We start from the raw sequence: 26,083 nt of genomic DNA, 5'->3' as shown, positions 1-26,083 counted from the left end.
TTTTTTTCTTCTTTTTACTTAGAAGCAGTTTGAATCATCATCATCATCATAATAAAAAAACAAAAAAATAAAAGTTCCATGTGCATTTGTTTTATCACAGGAATTACCGAGGATCGCCGTGTTGCAACACTGTAAATCTGTACGTGAGTGTGTGGGTTGAGGAGAGGTCTGTCAAATATCTCTAGTAGTTATTAAAATAGCTGCTAAATATCCATCCAGACTTTTAAACCCCTGCGCCCTCTGATTGGCTGGCCGCCGGTCACGTGGTGGAGTGCAGTCAGTCGCTGTGCCGTGCCTCGAGCCAGCGCTGAGTGGAGCCTGTCTGCCAACAGCTTCAGCAGCGGCTCTATCTGGATCCTACTACACTCACTGACAATTAAAGGAGGCCCCCTTTTTCTTCTTATTTTCGAGGACTATTCTTCACCATGGGCGACAAAAAGAGCCCTACCAGGTAATGCGACCGTCCGCTGTCGATTTCGGCTCGTTTTGCGCGTTTTGGGCTCGACATTTGGATGCGTTTCTCTCACACAGGGATCGTTTCTCCCTTTTTCAGTTGGTATGCCACAGCTAGCTAGAATAGTGCAGTCACTATGGCGGCTTCTCGCTCCCTACAACCCAGTCACTTAACAGACAAAGGGAAATTTTTCAGAGGATACGCCTGGCATTCCTTGAAACGCTCTTCCGTCTCGACGAAGCCTTTCGGAGGGTCAATGTCGAAATGGGCATTGTTTGATATTGGTTTTGTTAGCCGACATGCTAAGCTTCGATGCCGAAATTTTTAGCAATGCTTGCCTGCCTGCTAGCCTAGCTGGCGATACAATCGGACGGTGTGGATAGTCGCCTCGCTTCGCCACTGTGGAGATTTATTAACCAAGGAGCTCTACTTGCCGGGACTCGAACCCAAAATTAATGACAACACCGCCACGCTTTGTGATGTGCCAAGTAGCTCGTATATCACACGCCGGGTTATGTTTGTCACAATCTCCTTTCTTGTTAATTGACGAAATGTGCTGGTGGGTATATTTCTTACAACTAACTTGACCTTAAACATTTGTCTCGTTTTTTATTTTTTTGTAAGGCCAAAAAGACAAGCCAAACAGACCGCTGACGACGGCTACTGGGACTGTAGCGTCTGCACCTTCAGGAACACCGCCGAGGCTTTCAAATGCAGCATCTGCGATGTGAGGAAGGGCACATCCACAAGGTAACGTAGCGCTCCCTCTCTCTCTCTCTCTCTCTCTCTCTCCCCTCTCGTCTGAGCGTCTCGTTTTTCCCCTGCTTGGCTGCCTGGCTGCAGCAGCGTTGCATCGCAATTTATGGGAATGACAACTTTGATCGACAGCCTATTTGTCTGTGAGCGAATGGGGACTTGTTGATGGACAATCTTGCACATATCTTCCCGCACGTTGTCTGGATTATCCGTATAGTTTCTCATTTTATGCGACTAACATTGCAATGCTTTTTTTTTTATGCATTCGTCTAGGTAGGCTGACTGCTTCACTAGCCAGAGGGGTGGAGGGTGGGGGGGATGGGATGGGGATGAGGGACCATACTTCATGATGGCTGTACAGCTACAGTGCATCAACATCGAAGGGGATGTTTTTTGGGGGAGTTTTTTTTTTGCATGGAGTGAAACAAGGTGAATGCCTGTGTGTGCATTTCACCTACCTGTAGGATTGCAGAAATTCTCCTAATGACAAGTCAAGATGTATTGTGCATGAGGCTGATGTACAGCAAGAGAATGGTTACAAGAAAACTGGGTTTAACCAGGATTAGAGATGAACTCCAGATGTGCATTTTGATATTCCTGAGTTCGTCAGACTCTCTCCCTCTCCTGCCGTGCAGTTCGAGGCAATGTCATTTCACAAGCAACCCGGTGTGACAGTGAAAGGAAGTTCACTTTTTTTTTAATGCCAATTTTTTTTCAATTTCAATCCAAACATTTGTGAATCATTAATCATTTTCAAAACTCAGTGTCCCTAAGCTGTTAAGTGAATTCACACAAGTTTACTGTCACATATTTCTCCAGATTAATATCAGCATTTATAGTAACAGGGTTGTGTGTCCCAGACATTTCCCCTGAGCTTAACTCAGAAGACATTTTCGTGATGTCAGCAGAAGTTATTGTCTTATGGGAAACTGAGATGAAATCATTGTACAACATCGTGACGGGATTCCCTTTCAGTTTTGTGTATACTCACGCCCACTCCTTCTGTTCTGGGGAATGTTTCTGATCTTGAGTTGTGTGTGTGTGTGTGTGTGTGTGACGGTGTGCGTTTGTTTGCTCGTGTCATCAGTTGCACGATGAGATGGAGAGACAGATGAGTCATTTGTGGGTTTGTTGACAAGTCCGCTGCGCTTTAACCTTTCCAGCTGTGGTTTCACAATAAGTGGCTCAGCTGACACCCCTGGCACACCGTGGATGGGGAGAAGACACTTAACGCTGGTTTACTGAGAATGCAGAAGATTGAGCTCTGTCTCGTTCGTCTAGCTCCCCCTCCCCCCTATGATCTTTTCCCAGCATCGTGTAGCTTAAGACCACAGCTGATGATGTAGGCTGAGCACGCTGCATGAAAGCAGGAAGCGGAGACAAGCATGTCGTAGCCATCCTGCCTCTGTGCTTTGGCAACAGCCCAGTTGCCTCTATTTGGTAAATGGGAGCACATGACATCACTGGAGTGGTTGTCACACATTCCTGTTTGATCTGAATAGTTAACCTTTGATTAATTCAGTTGTGTAGTTGTGGGGCTGCCTCTTATTCTAATGAGTACTAATTAGCCGTCTTTTCTTCACTGTTTGATGTATTCTAGCAAGGCATGGGACGAAACAAGATGCTCTCAGCTAAATGATTTACACTTAAGGCTGTGTGTGGATGTTTGTCTTGCTGCTTTTATCTGGGGCTCTACTTTGAATGTGCGTTTATGCATGAGGACACGCGTGTTCGCTAATTAGAGTTATTCTCTGCTGGTAGGAGTTAGCACAGAAGTTTGATTTGGATCATCAATTTGTGTTTACTAGAAGATAGATGATATTACATACTGATTTGTTGCCACCAGTGTAAGATGACTGTATTCAAGGCATTTTTGAAAAGGCTTGTTGTGTGTGGGGTGAGAGTGGCAGTCCCGGTCAGCTTGTATTGACTCTAAGAAAAAAGCAGATGCAGCTGAAGTTTCAGGCAGCATCGCGGCCAGTCGTTCCCCTCATTTACGACTGAATAGGTTTTTTTGTACAACAGGTAGCAATTGGCAGACGCTAATACAGTAATGTGCTTGCTGGCTGCGGTTTGAATCGGAGTCTATCAACCTGTCCCAAATGAAATTCAACACCAGTTGAATATTTGCATCCTCTCTGAGTTTGATAGATCCACGGCTCACAGTCTGCACTAAGTCATTTAGACGCCAGCTGTTTCTACTGGTGTTGATGGGAAATACACACCTGACACGACACATGGCAATAGACAGGTATTGGCTTACACTCTGATGAGGTTTAAATCGAACTTTGTCCACTGCCAGCGGTAGGCGAGCTAGATAACGGGAGCCTATGCAGCTCTGATTTGTTCTAATGGAGGCAAGAATGTGTGTTAACGAGAGCAAAACTCTGGCTGTGGCATCAGCATGCAAGGAGAGGCCCCGTTCTTCCCAGCCGAGCGCAGCCTAACGAACCTGTTGACCCAGTCAGGCTCAGTGATGAAACATGATACCCAAGTAGGCTAAATCTAGCCTCTGCCACTTTGACTCTTAAACAAGAAAGCGCTCTGCTTTTTGCACCTGACCCCGCTGCTAATCTACAAGTCCAAGCAGCCCAAGTGTTCAGCCTCTGAATTCAGTACCCGCTCCTTTGGTAATTGGAGACGGGCTTGCATTAGCATCCCCTGTGAGGTGGATGCTATCATATTTAAATGTTTCTGGCATCTGAACCTGATCGCTGTGTGAATGTGACACCGTGTTGCTGTACATCAGTTTGCTTTGTGGTGGTGTTTGGTATGCACCTCTGGCAGCCCCGGGGCCCAGAGAGAAACCATTAGGAGCCCTCTAAAGTTGATTGATGGTGGGGATCACAGGAAGTCTTGAGGTACCTCCGTCTTTGCTGTTATCTTCGCTCTATTGCTCTGTAGTCAACCATTTCAAGTAGCTTTCATCTTTGCTTTATATAAAACAGAATAAATGGGTGTTTCTCACATGATAGCAAAATGCAGTGCTGGGACTTGATTAAATCGGAAAACTTGTTAAATAGTCCACAAGGTATTTGAAACCCCGATTGCTGGAAGGCCACAGAAACTAAGCAATTATGACTGATAGCAGTAAAGGATCTTACAACATTTAACATTTTTACAACCATCATTTGTGTAAAAATCAAAATATAGCAACTTGTTTGCATAATTTTTTAATGTTCAACTTACTACACAGTCAATGTAGATAAAGAGATTAAAAGATGATCCAAAAAATGTATCAGGCGAGCTCAATAAGTCAGGATTGCTTCTTAAAATGAAGCCGAATCTGTCTTATGAAATCGGGATTTAATTGGCAGTGTGAGGTATCGTGCAGAGGTGTCAGTGTTACCAACTTGTTGTTTGGAGCTAAATAAAATGAGACGCATGATATTTTTGCATATGATTCATATTCTGTCTGTGTCACCAGGTGCCTCTGTAGGTTTACAACAGTCAACATTTGTTGTGCTTATCTAACAGATGAGGCTGCGCTACAAGTAAAAACAAGTCAATTACTTTTAGTCTCCTGTAGCTTGTGTCGTCTGGTGTGGTATCTGACTGATCGCTGTGGCAAACATGTAAGTCAGCCATTGTCAATCATTGTATTTGTGTACGACTGTAGATATTACAGATGTAAATATGTAATGCATTTAGTCTGACTTTTTAATAAGACCATATGGGAAACCACCCATAAATCTACATATGAAAGTTGACTGAGGGTTGATAAGCAGAATCAGAGTGATGAAAATATAAATGATAGCCTACTCTAAAGTCATGGATTAGGAGTGGGGCCAAAAAAGTAAACATGCATTTCTGAGCGTCTGTGTGTGCGCTAAGACGGCACAATTATTGGAAAATGATTGCAGTGTGTCTTGTGTTTGTGTGTGCCTCGGTGTGTGTGTGTGTGTGTGTGCTTGTCTGTCTTTTCCAATGATGGAATAGAGTCATTATAATCCGTGGATTCTACCACTGTCACATTAAGGCAAATTGTCTAGGATAATGGAATTACATAAGAGGGACATGCTGGCGCTCAATTTATATCCGCACTTCCTCGCCCACCCCCTGCCCCCACAGCAGCCCCCCACTCAGAGGAAACTGCTTTTGCTTATCCAGCATTATCAGCATCTGCACTAAAGCCCTGAGCACGAGCGGGTAGCCCTAATCTTTACATGTTAATTGCCGGATTTAAAAGTTCTTAATTACTTCATGGGATTTGGCAGTGTGTGAGTGATTAAATACAATAGCCAATTTGGCAATCTGACAAAACAGAGAAATGTTGAGAGAGCTGTTGTATGTGGGCTCCTCCCCTTCAGGAAAAAAGATGAAGCGAGCAAATGAGTGTGACAGCGAGAGAGTGAGGAGTCTCTGGAAAATACAGAAGAAGGCATATGAGGACAAGGAGAGAGGGAGTAAGGGAGTTGTCGAGCGTGGAGTCGCAGCGAGCTGAGGAATAAGGAGAAGAGGAGGGCAAAGGAGGACAAGAAGAGAGGGAGTGAGGGAGTTGTGTAGTGCGGAGCTGCAGCTTGCTGAGGGAGAAGAAGGAGGAGAGGGCAAAAGAGGACATGGATAGAAACAGAACAGTGTAGGGACAGAGGGAAGGGTAGCGTCTGGACATATGTGTGTTGAGGAGGGGGTTTGGCCATAAGGGGATGTGCTCACCCAGCCAAGAGTCTCCAGGGGCTAAAGCAGAGCGAAGCACATCATTACCCAGGGAGTGAAGGACTGGACAGCCTCTTATATTTCCACCAGCACCACTATCCATCCGTGGTAAAAGAACAGCACCATTTCACTTGTCATTCACTCCAGATGAGTTTGAGAGCGAAGTGAGAATTACATTTACAGTTTTCATCGTAATTCCAAGTGCTTTGATCCTGTTAATCTTCATTCTAAGCTAAACCATGGTTAGCCCGAGAGGTCACAGTCCAGGACAAGTCAAATCAGTTTGGTAGATTTGAATCGCAGCTACAGTAGTCAGCTGAGACCTGATGTGTGTTCTCTTGGTGTCAGGTTTCCCCACATCTTGTTTTTGTTTGCTCGCTAGATGTTGTTTCCCTGGTGTAGAACATGAGAACCTGCTGTGAAGGCGCTGTGTCCCCGTTGGCCGTGCTGCTTGATAATTTGTTGAGCAAATTCCAAGACAGACTTTGTTCACTCTAAAGCAAACAGGAAAGAATATGACAGCGCAGCAGTGAAGACGTGGTGATCGGGTCCACTTGACAGATAACTCATGCACACCAGAGGCAAGCAGCAGGAAGAGGAGACCTGCTTAAAGTCTGCAGCGTTTAGAAGAGGCAGTGGCAGGGCTAATGCATGAGCAGAAAGCGAAGAGCAAGGAGACAAAGAGAAAATGATGGAGGGGTAGTGGAGAAGAGGAAAACAAATGAATGATAGTGAGCAGTGTGACAGGGCTGCTGATGGAAGGAGCTCATATGTGCTTAATGCCTTTGCAAGGACCTGCTGTCAGCCTGCTCGATGCCAGGCAGTTCATAGCCTGAAAGGTCAGTCATGGAAAGACTTGTCATTGTGAAGATGAAGTATCTTTTACACATAGGCAGACACAGAGTTAGACATTTCCTCTTTAAATTCACTCAAACACACGGAAACCCAGACAGCCAGACTCCTTTAGCCTGCCGGGAGAAGCAGAAAAACTTGCTCCCGGCAGCCAGCATGGTGCATAACATTATAGGTGTTGCAGAGAAGTTGAGATATCTTTGGGAGATTTTCCAGAATTCCTTTGCTCTGCCCTGCACAGCCAGTATTCTGTGCTGTGGTAACAAAATGCCATGTCTGGTTGACTGAGGAAAAGGTGTGGGGTGTAGGTGGTTTCTGGGAATTCACTGTGCCTATAGAGCACCAGAAGAAATTTAGTAGAAACTGTGTGCTCAGATGCCAATAAATCATACTTTTTATGCCTCCATGAGTAATGTTTTCAGGTAGTGCATCAATCCGACACATTATTATGCGTGCGATATGTCTCAAACACCTGGAGGGAACATATTCAAATGCGGCATAAACGTTAATTTGAATTCAGAATTGTAGTGATTTAACTTTGGTGTTCGAAGGTCAGGGTCACTGACCTCACGCCTGTCGCATTCTCATGAACAAGATGTATCAGGAAGGCCTTGAGGGAATTTCTTCAAATTTGCCTCACAGGTCCACGTAGACTTGAGGACAACCAGATTAGAATTTGGTGATTAACGGCTATGATCACTGTGATCACACAAAACCTGTTTCTGGCTATAGCTCACAAATTTAGATTGTAATGATGACATTTCATAGAAATATATAATTGGATAACAAAATGGGTGCATTTGCAACCTCTTTCTGAGAGTGTGCGAGTTAAAATTTCAAGCGGTTGCATTGGTGCGAGTGCGTGATGATAATTAAGCTGTATTAGTGTCGCTGTAACTGGTAGCTACTGTGTTTACCACAGTGGTGGAAAGCAGTACTTTTAGAACTTTGGTGTACTGCGGTATTTACACTTAAAAATGTGATCCCCTAAAAAAACGGAGCGCACCTGTATTTGATGTTTTTTGTGCTCATGGAAAAGGGTGCTTGTAAAAAGAAAAAAAAGAATCACTCTGTTTCATCTTGGACAAATCTGACGTTAGAATGTTCTCGTTCTTTTTAAAGTTATTTTTGATTGCACACCTGTCTGAGCACACCACAGATTCCAACAGCAGCTACCGCAGCCTGCAGTGTGGGGCGTTTAGGGAACATCGGTAAATTGTAGTGTCCATCGATAAGAAAATGTCTAGCAAGTCATATGTTTTGCCTGTGACCTGGTGGGAGGTGCGATTAAATGTGAAAGTTGGTCTTACAGATGCTACCAGTGGAAAAAGTTGGTTGGGAGCCCTGAGATATGATGTTTTATGTTCAGAAGAGAAGTCTGGACAGACATGGCTGTGAGCTGCAGCTTTACTGTTTGGCAGAGGCAGATAGCTGTGTGGCTGTAATTCTAGTTATGTGGAATTCAGTGCCTTGCTGTTCACACTGATGTTAAAAAGATGTAGCCAACATTAGTAGATTATTTTTTATAACTACTGGTGGCCATGGGGCTTCTGTCGTTAAAATGAACAATGTCACCTCCTGTAGATTATATCAGCCATAGCTAATTAATATTTATTCTGCTACACCGGCACGTTTGTCTGATGGTTAATGTGATCTCATAAAGGTGTTGCACATCTCTCTGTAGCACCATTCTTCAGGAACCAGCGAAAATACAAATGAGTAGCTGATTATAGCACATGATACACAGGGGACTTGGGTAATTTTTCGCCATATGAAATCAATATTTTAAGCTCCACATTCTTGTACTTGCAAATCAGAACCATCTTTATTTAGATCAAGTTTGTTGTGTAACATGAGTTGTAAAAATCTTGTCTCAGTTTTAGGGTGTAGCTACAGGTTGTAAAAATTAATCAGGCTAGCTTGATAGGATTGGGGCTGTTGTCTGTGTTCATATTGTCAAATTGTTACCAGTGATCATGTGGTTCTCCTTAACGGAGATTTCTCCCTCCCTCCCTCCTGTTTCGTGCGCTTTCTCTGCTTTTCTAATTACGCACATAAAAAGTAGTTATGCTGTGTGTGCTAAAACAAAGTCGGCGGCAAATTATCGCATAATTGGAAAAAATAATTATAGGTCAACCGTCAGTAAATACAGGCGTTTACTGTAAAACATTCACATGTAAATTTCAGGCTCCACTACCCACCAGAAATAGACCTGCATGTAAAGATAACAGAATGGGGGAAAAAAAGAGTGGCTCATGTAATCTGTGGACACACAAACCAGCTAGAAGCAAGCAGCAAGCATGTGGAGAATGGAGCTACAAGACTGCCCGATTGTACAGCAAACAGAATTGAGACGGCTGAATAGGGAACACGCATAGGTTGCTTTACAGTAAGGAGCAGCGTTAAGGTGAAAAATAGTGTTTTTGTCTTCAATCATGATAGTTGTTCTGATTGGCAAACTGCACAGTAGCTTAATCAATGTCATTCTGATTCATTTGTTTCCAACCACTACAAACTGCAGTATTCTGGCCTCTTGCCCTCTTGTAATTTGCAGGGGGTCAGGGTGGAGAAGGGACAATAACATTAAGCCCTCAAAATCCTGACTGGAAGGGGCAGATGAAGGGATGAATACCTAATGCCCCTGGTGGGCAGTGAGAATGAATTGAGACGAGCTATAGCCCCGGGCTGCTCTTGAGGTGCTATCCTCATTCAACCTCTCCAGCGCACTCACTCACACACATTATTTTACTCATGGATGGCTGGAGGTGACAGCACTGCTCCCGTCTCTTCAGGCTCACAATGTGCTCGCAGGGAACCCGAAGTTCCACAGTTCTGCTGTATCTGTAGTTTTTCAGTTTAACTTTCCAATAAATAAACAAGTGACTGGGTTTGTTCACGTGTACTTAGTCAGGTGCATTTATAAAAGGTTCTGTTTGGGATTAATGTCTCAGCTTTTGGATTGTTGTATTTATATATGTTAGTGCCTCTAGACATCGAACTCAACACCTCAGGATGAGCATACAGAGATGATTTCATTTCATTTTGTCATGCACTGAAGGTCAGATCCAGGTCTAAAATACATGTTTCTGTTAGCGTTGTACGATCAAATGTCAAGATTTCCTACTTTCTCTGTCGTAATGGGAGATTGCATCCCGTTGTGAAGGCACTTGGTTCATTATTTTCTCTCATTTTTTTTCTTGGTTTCTGATTTAATGATTTATTTAGCTGAGAAAATTATCAACAAATGAGTTGATAATGCCAAGCCCAAGTTGACGCATTTGAATTGCTTTTGTTCAGCCAACAGAATCCAATCCCAGGGACTTAAAAAATGAATCACTTATCTAAAATAGCCGCTGATTCATATTTGTTGATTGACTTAGTGTTGGTTGTATTAAATTATTAATATTGAATTTTCTATATATGTTGCACTGATAACAATCTGTGCAATCCAAATTAATATTGCTCTTTCACATTATTATCTCACACATGCACACACCATTTATTTACATGTTTGTTTGTTTGTTTTTTTAATCCTTATCAGAGTCATGAGCTGAGTAAGGCAGAGGCTATGCAGAGCTCCTCCCAAACATGCTTCAAATCATTCTGGAGAGACAGTCCAACATTTAAATACAGAACAATAGAGCATACAGAGGAATACACCAGCTGACTAGTTAACAAATTCAGAGCAGCACAGTCAGCTCTGGGCTCTGCTCCATCACCCTTCATACTAGTGGGGGGAGGGGAGGACATCATGTGTTTCTACATAACGATCAAGGCATAAAGCAAGTGTTGACACAGATGAGTGCTTGTAGATCATCAGTTAGATGATTGCCAGAGCGTCACAGGGAGGTGGTGTGATCAAACTAAAGCCCTGTGGCATTCTCACATGTTGGATCTGAGACATGTGCTCCAGGCTGAGGCTGTGATGGTCGCTCAGTCCTGTGTGCGGGGGAAACCAGGTCAGTACTGAATGCAAATGAATTAAGGGGTTCGTGTTTCTCAGCAACTTTGTACATCATTCAGGAGAGGGAGTTTATCGTTCTTTCCATGTAGTTGTGGTTATTTGCAAAATCTGAATGAGAGAGCGGCTGATGTTTTAATACCCTGAGCTATTTAGTGGGCTGTCCTTGGTGGTAGAACACCGTTGTCTGTAGACTGTCTCATTCTCGCGCTCTCTCTCTCTCTTCTTCGCTCAGCTGTCTGCTGTTGCATTCATTCAGCCTGGCAGGAAATAATTGCTTGTCCTCCACACAGCACTTCAAATAAAAGAGCTGTGTTAATGAGGGCTTTCCTTCGTCTCCCTCTCTCTATATCGCGCTCTCCATCGCTCGTTCACTCTCTTCATTACTCTCTCTCTATGAAGTGCTTGGGCTCATTGTTTTTGGTCTGTGTAGAAAGAGTTCTCTCTTAAACAGCAGCTTCAGCTTTTGCTCCTGGCTGGCAAGCATCGGCTGCTCCTGACCAGCGAGAGCACCAGCTGAGCAGAGGTGTGTCTGTCTCTGTGACAGTTCGGGCTGAGTGGAGCAGTCTAACTATGGGTGTCAGTCTGACTGAATTAGGAGCTTTTAAGCATGATGATAGTTATTTCAGGGCATCCCGTGGAGGGAGTCTCCCCACTCCTCCCTTCCCCAGACGGTAGAATTTAGGGGCAAGCATAGGAGGAGCTGTCAATCACAGCCTATTGTTGTGCGAACGGGAGGTAATATGCTGTAAGCCCTCACAGTGGGAAATGATTCAACAGCAGGCTTTACACACTTGACACCTACACACACACACACACACACACTCACACAGATTCCCTAGGAATATATTGGCAGTGGTGGGAGGTTGGAGCAATTTCTGCAATTGGACCCTGGGGTTCACTTCTGGTCCTGCTCCCAGTATCATTTCTGGCATTTCAAGTCTTGTGTTGTATAGACGGTTTCTATTTGAAAAACAATATGGTTCAATTGTAGATTAATTTTCATCAAAGTTGTAGTTTGATTAGTGCATTCTATGCTTAATAACGTGGACAAATTATGTAGATGTGAATTGTAGTACATTTTTAATTTGCATGTGGGCATATTTTTAAGCAGGAGCTGTTCAGTGCCACGGCTGTTTATCAAAATAAAGTGGCACACATACAGTGTCATGCAGAATCCCCAGCCATGTTAATGAGCCACAGAGCAGTGCTGTGCAAAGTCATGATGTGTGGTCAGTAAATAAATAATGGGGCAAAGAGAGCGGTGGCTGTATCATGCCAGCAGCAACTCATGGCTGACTTACAGCTGGCACTGAATCACTGCCTAACTACTAAGGCAGCTTCTGCCACCACCACTGCTGCTGCTGACACAAATCTCAGGCTCTGACCAAGGCATAGGCTCCACAATAGCCAAAGGAGGCGTGGGGCTCATCAGCCAATCAATCACTCACTCATTCACCACCTCTTTGACTAACCGCTCTCGCTGCCAAGCAAAATTATTTCTGGTCTGGTTGGATGCTGTCTGTGTTCGCAATCTGTTTAATCTCTGGGTTAGAGAAACAAATGTTTTTTCATGAAGGTATCAATGGGGGAGTGCATGTCATCATTGTAGATTTGACCGCTGTTGCTGTCTTGTGTAGTTTAAGCTGCATACCCAGTCGCATAATTCTTTCTCAGTGGTGGCTTACTGACAGCTTTCCTCAACATGTTGATTGAAATCTAATGGGAAGAACTGCACTGTGTAATCAGATCAGCGACAGGACGGGGAGAATCTCTGGAATATACAGGAGTCAATAGGACTTTTGTGTCAATATCATTTGACATTTGTTTCAAATGTCATAGCTTACTATACAGTAAAGGCATGTTGCAACAAATTGACATTGTGCCAGAAAGGCTACAGGTCCATTGCTTTAAAATCAATATCATCAATTTATGATTAATTACCAAATTAATTGCTGACATATTTAAAAGCTTTGCTGAGCATACTGTGACTTACCCGAGGTCCTATAAGGAGGACCTCTAATGCTCAGCATGGGAAGTAATTACTCTAAATTGAAATGGAATTGGGATCTATTTGATGGGAACAGGATAGGGTTGGCAATTATAAAGATGGGATCGGAGGAAAATATCACTCCCAGCTCTAATTTTCACTCACTGAACACCCCCATAGAGGATCTCACACAAGGGCAGCAGGTAGAAAAAAAAACCCCAGGCTCCAGAGAACCACAGCAGCTAATGTATGCCGAATCAACAGCCCAGGGCTCATCAGCATTCGCCACAGCTGGTGTATTGATTGGAGTGTAGTGTGAGCATTACAACATGATGCTCCATTATACCCCAATTGATTGCCTTCTGATCAGCTGCATGTTCCCATCCCCTCCTCAAGAACAAGCCCCTCTGAGTCTGTGATGGGCCACAGCATGTGGAGACTAAATGAGTTTGATGGAGCAGTTGGGGAAAAAGTTGTTAGGGAACTGAGCTGAAAATAGAGGTAAGACTGACAAAATGCTGAGTTCATTAGTGCAAGGCTTTGTTTGGTTTTTAACGCTGAAATTGCACTGCTGGCTTTCATGGTTAATTTAATTCTGAATATGTCACACTTGTTTTGATGGGCATTTTATGCTTGAGCGTAAACGGCTTTTCTTAAGAACAGTATGCAGGATATAAGTGCTGTAGCTATTAAGAGTGAGAATTGTGGCCAATTAGACACTTTTGAATATATATATATCTAACTCTAAAACCGAATTTCATCCCCTGAATTTTGTGTGTCCTTACACCCCTAATAAAAGGCAGAGAGACTTGGGCAGTGGCGAGTCAGTCGTGTAAGGCGTGGGAGGATTTAAGTGCAGAAACAAGAGTAACTGGACTGGCAATATGATGTTGCCAAATTGAAACACTGGGGCTAACCACTTAAACGGCTGTCTGAAAACCACTCTCTACAGCAAGCCACTGAAATCAGTCTGACACACTGGGGCCTCATTTTACAGCAATAACACTTGTTTATCTGGACTGATGCTTGGACCAGCAGAGTCCGTACAACTTTCAAGACTCTCTGCTTGACCACAGGTCTCCGAAAGCAGTTTAGGGATCAAGGATCAAGGGCTGTCTTCTGCTCTGTTGGGATATCACACAAACTCTTCCTGCCAAGACTAGAATTGGCTTTTGAAGGGTTTGGTATACACAACTAGCTACTATAACTTGTGTTCTTGTTGAAAGGCCTCCTGAGCAGCCATCAAGCTGTGCCAGGCTGTTTGTTTGCATGCTAAGCTTTTCAAGTGCATGTTTGTGTGTATGAGCGTACTTGCGGTTTACTCCTCACCATGCTTGCCCAGTGCTGGCTTGTGATTATCCATGTTGCTGGCTGCAGTTTGGTCTCTGCTGAGTTTCTGGAAGGCTGCAGTCATCCTTTCCTCTCCCCCGAGGTCCTCTGCTTCCCCCCAGATGCTGCCAGCTGGTGTCCATTATGCTGCAGGTGTGTGTGTTGGCTCCAGCACTCGGACTTCGGGTTAGCATTTTGCCTCACAACTTCAGGCCCTGTTCATCTGCAGAGCTGAAGGAGGAAGATGCTGCTGTTGCTGGTTTGCAGCTGTTTAGTGGTGTTATACCACAGAAAAGATCAAAAAGTTTTCAGAAACGGATGGTTTTCATGCGAAACTCCCCTTCAGATAATTACAAGCTGCATGACACATCCATCTTTCTTGTTTTGATTGTGTCTGCTAAAAGGAAATTATCAAATTCAGTTTGGTTATTGTTTATTTTTCTCATCACGTATGTGGATAAATTGAGTCAAAAAAGGCTCTGTGGCTGCTGATGAGCTCAGTGAGCGGACCAACAACACCATGTCCAACTGCATCTCAGTCTGTGACAAATGGGGCCAACCCTGCAGTAATCAGATTAGAGGACCTAAGTGACGTGCTGCAAATGTCCCACCTTGTGATCCTGTGCATTCATTTTATTACAGCCGTGAGCTAATGAGATTAGTCCTCAAACCAGAGCTGCACCACCAGGAAGCTGCCGTGCAAACCTACCTCTGCAGCAGCTGGGAGCAGCAAGCCCTTTCCCTTGCTGACCATTAAGTTCAGTCACCTCTCTTTGTCAGCTGTGGTGTGACTGTGTTGGTGAGTGGCCAGAGTCAGCTCACCGCTCCACTACAAGGCTAATCCATGTTTGTGCCTTGGATCTCCTCCACAGGAAACCCAGGATCAACTCCCAGCTGGTAGCTCAGCAGGTGGCTCAGCAGTACCCGATGCCTCCCCCGCCCAAGAAGGAGCGGAGAGAGAGGAGTGAGCGCACAGATAAGGAGCGCCCGGAGGGCGAAGGAGAGCGAGCTAATGGAGAGGGACGCCCAGAGGCTGAGCGTCCAGAGAGAGTGAGGCCAGAAGTAGAAACCCCTGAGAAGGACAAGAGCGACAAGGAGCAACCAATCAAAGACAAACCTGACAGAGAGAAGGAGATCAGCCCAGCTGTCACGAAGAAGCCCGGCAGCAAAAAGACCAGGTCAGTGTTCAAGTCAGTATGTCACGACTTCACTTGTGTCTCTGGGTGGCTCCTGTGCTGGTGTTAATCTCACTGGTTTTTCCCCTGTTTTCCCCCCAGACCCAAATCAGACAACCACCAGAGTCCACCCAGCGACAAACACAGCATACAGTCTGGCAAATCAGCAACGAAGACCAACAAGAACTCTCACATTTCCAGGTGTGTAGCAGCCTCTCATACTTTGCATGTGTTTGGTTGAACACATGGTTTCTCTTCTGTGACTACACAGCACTTCTTGTTAGAGAGAGTCGTGCAGCACGAGGTTAGTGGGAAACCTCAAATGATTCACAAATGATCTTTTACACTAAACACCCACTCTCACTTTTGATGCACTTGTTCTGACTGTTCATGTGTCACCCGATGAATTGAGCAATTTAGTGTAACCGCCCCCACAGTGCTGGAAGCCTCCCCCTTGTTGTTGCTGAAACACACATATTGTGGTTGGCAATTCTGGCTATTAACGTGTCATTTCTGCCTGTGCTCTTCAGGCCCAAACTGAAGAACATCGACCGGAGTACTGCCCAGCAGTTGGCCATCACCGTAGGGAATGTGACAGTGATTATAACAGACTTTAAGGAGAAGACCCGCTCCTCCTCCACATCCTCGTCCACCATCACGTCCAGCGCGGGCTCCGAACAGCAGCACCAGAGCTCCGGCTCCGAGAGCATGGACAAGGGCTCGTCGCGCGCCTCCACCCCTAAAGGGGATCTCTCTGTGGGGCACGACGAATCATTCTGAGGTCCCGCCTCTTTTACCCCATCCTCACCCTGCTCCACTCCCCTTTTTCCCCCCATGTTTCTGGACACTATGGATCCCATAGGGGGAGAGATTTCACCTTTCCCATCGCTGCCCCGCCTCCATTCCATGATCTCCCCTGGATGCTGAGAGGAGCTGGCTGGCTTAGAGGAACAGTGCGGTGCGCCTGTCGCGGAAACAGAACGCCGCGCTTTGGGAACTTCCGCCGTGGTTACACCCGTGGCACAGGCGAGGAGAGCTGGGCTTAAAAAGGAATAACGACCCCGACCCCCCTGCGGTAGCATCCAGACACTTGTATGTATTGTTTTATATTTGTACGTGGATGTGAGGCCAAGTCGACATTTTTTTTGTTTTGTTTTTGTAAAGAAGAATTCTCCGCTGGGCACAATAACCACCACCATTTTAATAACTTTAAACTATTATTACCCTTATTTATTACCTGTTGCACCTGTATACTTTGATATTCTCCTTTTTATGTTGAAGCTTTGCTGTGTAGCTCTGCCGATCGATCGTTCCTTCAGTGTTTTTAATACAGTTTGAAAATGATAGGACAACAGACACATACACACCACATACACACAGACACACACACACACTGGTGCTAGATACACTGTGAAGCGGTTTTGCAGATCCGGGATTGCCCATTCACTCAATGTGACAAAGTGCTGATGAATAAAATTCTCATTCACTTTTCTCAACTACACTGTCTCACTCTGAACACTGTCGGGACCTCCGTCAGGTCCGTCTACTTTTCTGTACAGGTCAATGTGCATCAGAAGAAGGTCACCTGAAGTTCAGACACCTGACTTTTTCAACTAGATTGTCTATGATTTAGTATGCTATAGCAGATTATACAGTATCTTATGTCCTTAACTGTACAGTGTAGGCTGTTGTGTAAAACACTAAAAAGCTGTTGATATTTTCTGCATTCCGTACTTAAAATATTCAGTTTTCCGGCTGAAGGCAGAGCTGTCGTCGCAGCTCCTGAGCCGGAGTTTGTTCTGTTGTGACTGAAGGATGGTTACACGCAGTTCCACTTGGTAAAACCATATCGGACTGTAAAATAGACCTGTTGTGTCAAGCTGTTGTGAATCAGTTTCCTTTTTTTTTTCGTTTTGTTTTGTTGTGGTCCTGAAGACAACTTTGAATCTTCATCCGCTCAACCCAGAAAACAAGTGCAAAGACATGAACAATTTACAAAGATTGACAATTCAATTGACTTGTTTTTTTTTTTTTATTTGTATTAATTTAAGACTCCTGTCATTGAAGGCAAAAAAAAAAAATATTGCAGTAGTGAATAGAATACAATTGTACTTTCAATTTTATAACAGCAAGGCTTATTTAAGGGTTTTAATTCACTTTCACCTTAGCTGATACTAGACCAACATAATTTTCCTTTTAACTGTATGAAATTGTATAAAGAATAAATGTGTATATGATATCTTAGTTTTATTTATTGAAGGACCAAAGGAATTTCATAATGACATGATACATAGACAGATGAATAACAATTTGAAATGCAATTATCTAATGTGTGAGATGAATAACAGTTTAAATAAAGACTAATATAATCCATGTAAATGGTGTTCTTATTGTCCACTCATCTCTGTGCGCGGCTAAATCGGGGCAGAGATCGTCGTGGTCCACGCGAGTGGCGGACGTCGCCTCATCGTGGGGGGCGATAGAGGGGTGCGAGTGGGGTAGCCGAGAAGAAGTCTGGGTTTAAGACTTCGGCCTTAGTGAGCCCCTCTTCATTCTGCTGGACTAACACAGCACCTGACAGAGACCCCAGCTCAACAATTGAGCCGCAACTTAAAACCAGGTTAGGTGAGATTAACACGTCCCCCCAAAAAACAACCTCTCCTCCTCAGATCCGAGGGGCAGGGTTTGATCCGCGTCGACTAAACGCAGGTTTCACACGTAGGGATGATAATCACATGTGTGTCGTAAGCAATGTTCAAAGTCCAGGAGATATGTATTAACTTTTTTTCTGCTTTTAAGCTATGGTTAATATGTAATTATGTACTTTATTGCATACAAAATATGGAATCAGTGTTCAAAGTGAGGAAAAGCAATGTGAATAGAAACTTAAAAAGTGTTGGGTCAGAGGGGGAAAAATGTTTTTGTCCAATTTTTACTGAGAATAATAAGAAAAAAAAGAGGAAAAACCCTGCTTTGTAATGCAATCTATTAGAAATGGGCCTAAAAAGCCATGTTTTCACCTGCCTTATCTGCAACCACATTCACTTGACTGAGTACTCCGACAGAAAGGATTCATTGTTAAATTATTGACAAATGGCCATTTGCTGAGTATATGAATTATTGCTTGTATATAGAATTTTAAAAAGGTGCAAAAGCAAACACTATGATGAATACTGGCATTGGAGCTGAAGTCTTTTGTTTCCTGTTTCCTTCCCGCGCAAGCAGTTCTGTTCTTGTGTGCGACCAGTAACCTTAATTTACTGTGTAAAGATGGTTACATTTTTTAGCTTTGTTTGTCAGAGACCCAAATATAGAATGCTTGTTTACTGACTGTATAACCTTAACCGTGAATTTCCAATTAAGTGTATTATACAAACTCATTTCTTCCTATAACAATGTCTTGTACAATGCTTTTAAAAGTTATTGCTCGGTTTAAAAAAAGAAAAAAAAATGAAGAAAAAAAAATTGTAGGGACAGTACAATAATCCATTCTTTGTTTAATCCAGTTTTTTTTTTGTTTTTTTTTTTTTTTTTTTCTTTTTTAACTTATAGCTGATGTGTCATTGTTTCCCCTTGTGAAAATGGTCACCTTCTGTTCCTGGTGTGGAAATGTACGCAGCATTTTCAGCAGATCACGGCTCCTTGTCTAGCTTATAATGTTAAACTAATACATGTTTCTGGCATGTGCACGACTTTGCGCTTATAGGCTAACCTGATCATTTTTCCTCCGCTTCAAATAGAAATGTCTATTTATGAATTTTGCTTGTAGTTTTTCACAAATAAAATTGTTAAAGTTATCTGTTCTCTGCCTGTTCTGTGTTCTTTACTGTATACATCATGTGTCCAGTTGTGTTTTTTTAGATAATGGGATCTATGTATGGATCTGAGATGGCCACTATTGATCTGAGACGTCTCGGGGACGATGTCGGCGATAAAGCCTCACAGTATGGCGACACATGACTAAGAGGGAGCCCTCACATTGACAACAGCTTTCAATCACCGTCTCCCTCCAGGGGCTGGTTAGCAGCCATCTAAAAGCCCCGACTCGTGACTGCTTTGCTGTCATCGCTGATAATCGACACTGATATGAAAGGAGTAGCTGATGGTCACATTTGTTTAAAAAGCAGATTCACTTTGCTGATGAGGTTACACACCAAGGGAGGATGGCTTCATCCATCCCTCTCTGGTTCTTCCATTAATGAAGTTTGTCCACATTCTCTTAGTCTCTGCTACTAAAAACTCTTTACAACAGGGGTCTCAAACTTACCTGTTGGAGGTAGAGTCTGGTTGAGGCTGGGCCGCATCACGTATTCCCTCAAAAACGGGTTTCAAGTATTTAAAAAAAAAAAGTACAACTGATCCAATCATCTCAATCGTTACTAACAACAATTCAGAACAGGTTCTTCAGGACACAGGCTTCTCTTACCTCCTCCTTGCTGCAGTGCTTCCTCTTACACAGCTGAGCCACATTTGGCTTGAGGGAGGAAACAACTGAGACCCTCAGTATGGCTTGAAGAGGCTCATCAGGAAGCTTAGGCCTTACTTTGACTTACTAAAGTTCATGGTGGAGAAGAGTTTTTCACACACAGATAGAAAAAAAACATACATTTGCACTGGGTGACAGGATATATTTTCCCTCCACTCACGTTTCAAGTGACTAATGCTGCTGATTTGTGTTGCTGTGAGCCTGAGCTATGGTAGCCCACAAGTGATAAAAAATATAAAACAACTCACACAGGTGTGTGTGAGAAAAACGCACGGGCTGCACTGACGTTAAACTTTGATGTCAAGTAGAGGGCCACAATTTGAGAGTTTGAGACCCCTGCTTCACAAGTTTGATTCAAAAACGTTCCCCGCCTAAATGTGCTTTCAGATTTTTCTTTCTTTAAATAAATAGTAAATCACAAGAGGTTCCACTTCTCTCTACTAGTGGTTGATATGATTTTGGAATAAATGTTCACACCCATCGGTCCATCCATCCATTAGCTGCACCTGCTTTATCCAGCACAGATCGCATTGCATTGTACATTATGATTCAGAATAGGATAATAAAACAACTCCCATAGCGCAAAATAAAACTGAATGCGGGGTAATAAAGTTCAATGTCCAAAGTCCTCCAGAAGATAAATCTCTGCCACTTTCCTTGCACAGAGGTGAGTCACCGTGCAGCATTAGTGCAGTGGGCAGGAATGACTCTCTGCAGCGCTTGTTACTACTGCCGAGCTGAAGGATTGAAAACACTCTGCTGGCTGATTAGTAGGTCGTGCAGGGGAGCAGTTGTCCATTATGTTGAGCAGGTTGCGCAACATCCTTCTCTCGAGTTTCAAAAGAGCAAAGAAGGTTTGAAAAGTACAACGTAAGATGGAAGATGTGTGGATCTGTGACTGCACAAGGCATGAAATCCAAAAAGAATATGAGCTCAGACTAAATAAATGTTCAAATCATCAATTTATGGAGGACAAATATGTATTTAAAGGCCCAGATACACATTTTAAAATCAGATAAAACAGCCATAACTGATTAAAATATGACAAAACAAGCAAATATCACACTGGACTGAGTTGGATTAATAGATCCGAAAATGCTAAGACCAGCTGACAGCACCAACATAAATAGCAATTAGCACACCAAAGCAGGGCTGCTTAAAAGAATATCCTCGATAAATCAATGCGTCAATATCCAAAGTCCAGCTGTGAAAATGTCGGTGGATGTTTTGCGTCACACATGGGAAAAGTCACGCAGGTCAGTCACTGGGAGTCGTAAATCCAGCAATTATAAGTTAAAGATTACAAGATCAAGTTAGAGGTGACGCACGCTCTTTTTACTTACTAGTAAATGTACTCAAGTAAAATATCATTAAAGTTGCAGTTCTCCAAGCCCAAGCAGGATATTTTTGGTATTCCCTCCACCCTCTGGCTATATATCCCCAGGTATCCTTGAGCCTTGATATTTAACCTACCTGCTCCAGGGCCGCTTAGGAGGGGAGCATAGAGAATCTCCCCCTTGAGGGATAAATGAAGTATATAATAAAAAGAAAATTGCTTTCAGGTCACTACCCAAGTAGCAAGGGCAAAAACCCAACATATAAGATAGCTTTTAAGCCGTAAAATAAAATTGCTGTTTGATGTGATGGAGTAAAAAAAAAATGGAACAAGTTGGCAAGTTAAAGGACACGTTACGATGTTTGTTCACGAGGTTTCTGCCTTAAATATTCCAGAAGCGTATCCGAACGGCGCAGGCAGGATATCAGTAATCCATTAGTGTAATCTCTGGAAAGCTACGGTAGAACTCTGAGGAGGAGGAGAGGGAAATTTAGGCCTTAGTTTTTGTTGCCCAAACATCAACACTGACCGCTGCCTTCTGTCTTTCTTTCTTTCTTTCTTTCCTACGCTGCCTCAGTTCAAAGAGAAAAAGCAGACAAAAGCTTCTCTGATTCCATTCAGATCAAGCTCCAAATAGATGAGCGCCTTCCGCTAGAGTCAGCCCCTCTGCCAGGCCTAAACTGCCATATCATGACCAGATCCATATGCTGAGGAAGGGGTTGAACATCTGCAGATCTGCAGAAAACCAAAAAAAAAAAAAAACACTTTTATGTGAAAAGGAAATCAAGACGCCTGATGCAGAATACTGGAAATCTGTGAAGCAGAAGGTGAAGCGAGCCGTGTTTCCTCTCAAACCACGAGCTGTGCGATGTTTACGTCCGTTCCTGTCCTCATGCTCCGGAAGCACTGACGACGACGGGCAGTTTAAATAGCCACGCTACATCATCAGCAGCTCGCTCATGTTTGTTTCTCACCGCTGAGCTGTAGTCACCGTGAGTCATTCATCCCACTTCTTATTCACGACGCTGCTCCATATGTAGGCTGCACCGTCCAACTGATCTTGTAGAACATGGCAAAAAAAATAAGGTTTTACAAGTTCACATTTGTAACCACATGATTACATAATCTCACATAATTTCCAGGAACATCAAGACGGTTCAGTTACAGCACGGAGGCAGCTTGTGTTGGTCCAGGAACAAGATTTAAAAAAAACTTTCTTAGTAGTTCAACCAAACTAAGAGACCTTGAAGATCTCCAAATTCAGTGTTTTGTTTAGAAAAAGTTGATTATGTTGTCCTTTTAATCTCCACGTATAGAAGTCTAATCTGTGTCGTCTGTAACAACATGTGCGATATCATGCGTCGCTCTCTGCAAGAAGTTTAGGAGAATAACCTTGAAGAGTCTGAAGATGCTCAGTCATCCAGGTCCTGGTTATTCCGGTGGTTTAATCGTAACGACTGCTTGAGTTTCTTGAAGACCTTTCACCTCTCATCCAAGAGTCTTCATCAGCTCTGACTGACTAGTTGGGAGTTCCAGATGCTTATAGTCTTTAGGAGCCGAACGGATGAAGCCTCCTGGATGAGAGGTGAAACGTCTTCAAGAAACTCAAGCAGGTCCAGTTGCTACGATCAAACTACCAGAACAACCTTGAAGATGTATTACATGAAATGGAGGAAATCAGTGGTTGATTTAGTAAACACCTCTTCTTCTTGTGCCAGGCACAATTTAAGATTGTCCCAAGACAACATTAAACCAAGGCAAGACTGGCTGCATGTTTCTCTCATGTAGGTTTTCATGCCAATCAGCAGATCTTATACCTGCGTCTCGTCCTAAACTTAGCACATTCTCAGTCTATATTTTTAAAGTGTACACTAAAAATATTTCCAAAAGACATCACTCCTCATGTGCTTTATTTAGTTCTACCCATGAAATGTGCTCAAATTAAGGTAAATTTAATACAGTTACCATCTCATTCACCCCCAAGCTTCATGAGAAGGGTTAGACAGTTTCTGAAATGTCAGCTAATCAACCTTAAGGCTTACTTGCAAAACTTTTAGAAAAATTTGAGTGTCATTGGAGCTTATAAAATACCATTAGATAAGGATGATTAGTTTAAAAGTGTCAGAATCAGACAGAGATGGACGCCTTCGCCCCTCCGAAATCCTGCTCTACAGTTACTATCAACTGCAGTCAACAGGTGACCTAGTCCTTTATGCTCTTCTTTTCTTCCAATTGATGCTACAAATATAATAGAAATACAATTAAAAAAAGGTTAAACATTAACCAAGTTGACCTTACAAATGAACATTTTCTATCTTAAGGTGTCTGAAGTACAAGGACCAGTTCACAATAGACAGTGTTTTAAGTCTCCTCCTTATTCGCTCATTTTCTGCTCCCTGTGTAATGGCTAATCCATCGTTGACTCAATAATGCGTAGTAAATTGAAATTTTGGAGGCGTCGCCGTTGCCAGCTGTCGAGTCCCTGTAAAATGCGACACATTGCATTCTGGGATTGTTAAATGAATGTACTAGACGTGCTGTAGAGTTTTTCATTCCATTGCACAACTGTTTGAGGGCAACATATAGAGGATAAATTTACCCTCTTATAGTCTGGGCACTCAAATAAAAACGGCGAACAGTAAATACTGTACAGCGCGCCGTGTAGTAAAAAGGTTTCACTACTTTACTCAGTTGTTTCAAAAAAAAAGCAAACTCCCCAAGGACGTCTCGTCTCCAGTGCTTTAAAAAGTTGATGGTTTATTCTTGCCAATCTCGGCTCAAGGTCCTCTTACTCACACATTCCACAGCTTTATCACAAAGTCTTAACGCAGGTCCAGTCTGGGTTTTGCTGGCAAATTGGCAAGATGTGACATTTATAGATGGAGGCTAAAGGAAACCTTGGCAACAAGTGATGGCAAAAATGATGGGGGCTCTGTGGGCACATCATTTTGGATCTGCACTCTGAAAATTAGCATGCACATGCCCTGCCAATCAGAATGAACCTATTCAACGCTGCAGGGGTGCCCTTTTGAAAGGGCAACGCTGACCCCTATTCTTCGACCACTTTTTAAAGAAACTCAACATGCCGTCCCAAGATTCGGCCTGACTTGGCCCTGATTGCCGCCACCAGCTTCTGAGTCCAACGCATTTTTTTCCAGAGCTGAATGGAAAAGGTTCTCGTCAGCAATGTGTCTTTCATTTCTGCAGTTCGCTCCCTCGTTATCAGTGCCTCCTAAGAGTGGTAAGGTCAGCCGCCGTCTGCTGATGCACCACCCACAATAAACCGTTGTGGTGATGGAGCAGTTGGGCACACTTGTTCTATGGATTGAACAAAGTTTAGCTTAATAGAACTGTTAGAGACACTTTTTTTAAAAATGTTGATTGCAAATCATGTTCCCAGTTTGCTAATTTTTTGAGATGATTTTTTCGGAGTAATTATTTTTTTGATTTATTGCAATTATTCAGATGATGAGCGGGCGCGAGAAAAGGAAGGGTTTCGTCTGCGGTTTCTCCAGCAGACGTGAAGGAAATCGTTACGACTTCACATTAGTCTTCGAAATGTTTTGTTGTTTGGTTTGAACGATACCAGAATCAGTGGCTCCAGTGTTTTGATTTGGACTGTTTGAAACATGCGGGTCAAGAAGTAGAGCCGGCGCAGTGGAAAAGAAGTTAAAGGAACAGACCACAACAGGGACCGTGGAGCCACAGTCATCACGACTGTCAAAATATCATAAATAATAAAATGTGTGTAATGACACAGTGGAGTGGACGAGACTGTTCTGCCTCTGTGGGTGAGACAAACCTCCAACTGGGTGCTTTGAGTGTCGCCACAGTCGCTTTGTCTAGTAACTGCTGCTGATAGTCAAGCGGCCTAACACTTGTGTTTTTTTGTATACTCACAGTTGTACTCACACACCAGGGAGAATGCCACAACAAAGACACTTCTAGACTTCTTTTCTGTAACTTCTGTACGTGGAGTTTATTTTTTGTGTTTGTTTGGGCAGCTACAACCAAGTAACCTGGTTCTAGCTCAGGGGTGGGCAATCCTGGTCCTCAAGGGCCACAATCCTGCATGTTTTAGATGTTTCCCTCTTCCAACACACCTGATTCAAATGATCAGCTCATCATCAAGCTCTGCAGAAGCCTGATAACGATCCTGATCATTTGAATCAGGTGTGTTGGAAGAAGGAAACATCTAACACATGCAGGACTGTGGCCATCGAGGACCAGGATTGCCCACCCTTGTTCTAGCTGAAGCCATGGACCTTTTTCCACATGAGCCAGAAAATAAAACGTTGTAGTAAAGTCAAATTTTTGGATTAAAATGAGATCTCCTGCAGAGTTCCAGTTTGGAAATGGAATAACTTCCTCACCAGCTATTTATAAACCCATTTCTGAGTTTGTACAAAAGTTCCTCCTGCTGGTTTAAAACTAAATGTCAGTATGATTTTAAAGTTTTTATATGGATAACTACTTTTCAAACTTCGTTGTATACATGCAGCTAAGGAATAAATTGCTGACATTGTTTAGTCTGTGACTCATAAGTTTCATGGATATTGTTTTGAAATTTCAAGAATTGTGTTATTTTATGTAAATCTGACCACAGGGGACCTTTGTTAAAGACTCCCTCTGGTAAAAAATGCAGTTTCTTTACCTTGATTTAACGTCTGAATGGTGTTTTTTTTTTTTATTTGCCCGAAGACACAACAGCGAAATAAGCAGCCAACGCCACGGATGAGCATCTACCTTGAGTCTGCACAAGACTGTTTTTCTTCATCCCTCTGGATTTCTGACCATCACTGCCCACTTCCACAGTGTGTGTTGTACACACCCGTAAGCATTCACACCCACGCAATATGGAGGTTTACTGATGTGGTGTTTTCTCCCATCCTGCAGGAAAAAACATCTTACTTTACTGTGTAGTTTTATTAAAGAGATGCCATGTCAGTGAAAATGAAGCAAAATTACACATAAATATTAGTGAGGATGTGTTTTTCTCGTGTGGTAAGGACACGTTTCATGCATTTCTTGTTTGTTATCAGCAGGAAGAAGAGCGTTATCTTTGCAGGAGTGCTTACTTTGACCCAG

The 26,083-nt window shown here is 43.2% G+C and overlaps 1 protein-coding gene across 1 annotated transcript; it reads left to right on the top strand.

Moving 5' to 3' along the window:
- Window positions 1–314: 314 nt before the first annotated feature.
- On the top strand, window positions 315–18,970 carry rybpb (RING1 and YY1 binding protein b). The gene is made up of 5 exons (XM_008304027.1): window positions 315–451; window positions 1,079–1,204; window positions 14,871–15,176; window positions 15,276–15,374; window positions 15,704–18,970. The coding sequence occupies exons 1-5, from the start codon at window positions 426–428 to the stop codon at window positions 15,951–15,953; spliced, it is 807 nt and encodes a 268-aa protein (XP_008302249.1). The 5' UTR covers window positions 315–425; the 3' UTR covers window positions 15,954–18,970.
- Window positions 18,971–26,083: the final 7,113 nt, after the last annotated feature.

This window comes from Stegastes partitus, unplaced genomic scaffold (assembly GCF_000690725.1).
Source record: "Stegastes partitus isolate 25-593 unplaced genomic scaffold, Stegastes_partitus-1.0.2 Scaffold2119, whole genome shotgun sequence".
Taxonomy (NCBI): Eukaryota; Metazoa; Chordata; class Actinopteri; family Pomacentridae; genus Stegastes; species Stegastes partitus.
The sequence above is the reverse complement of the archived record's forward strand: the minus strand, read 5'-3'. Positions and strand labels throughout refer to the sequence as shown.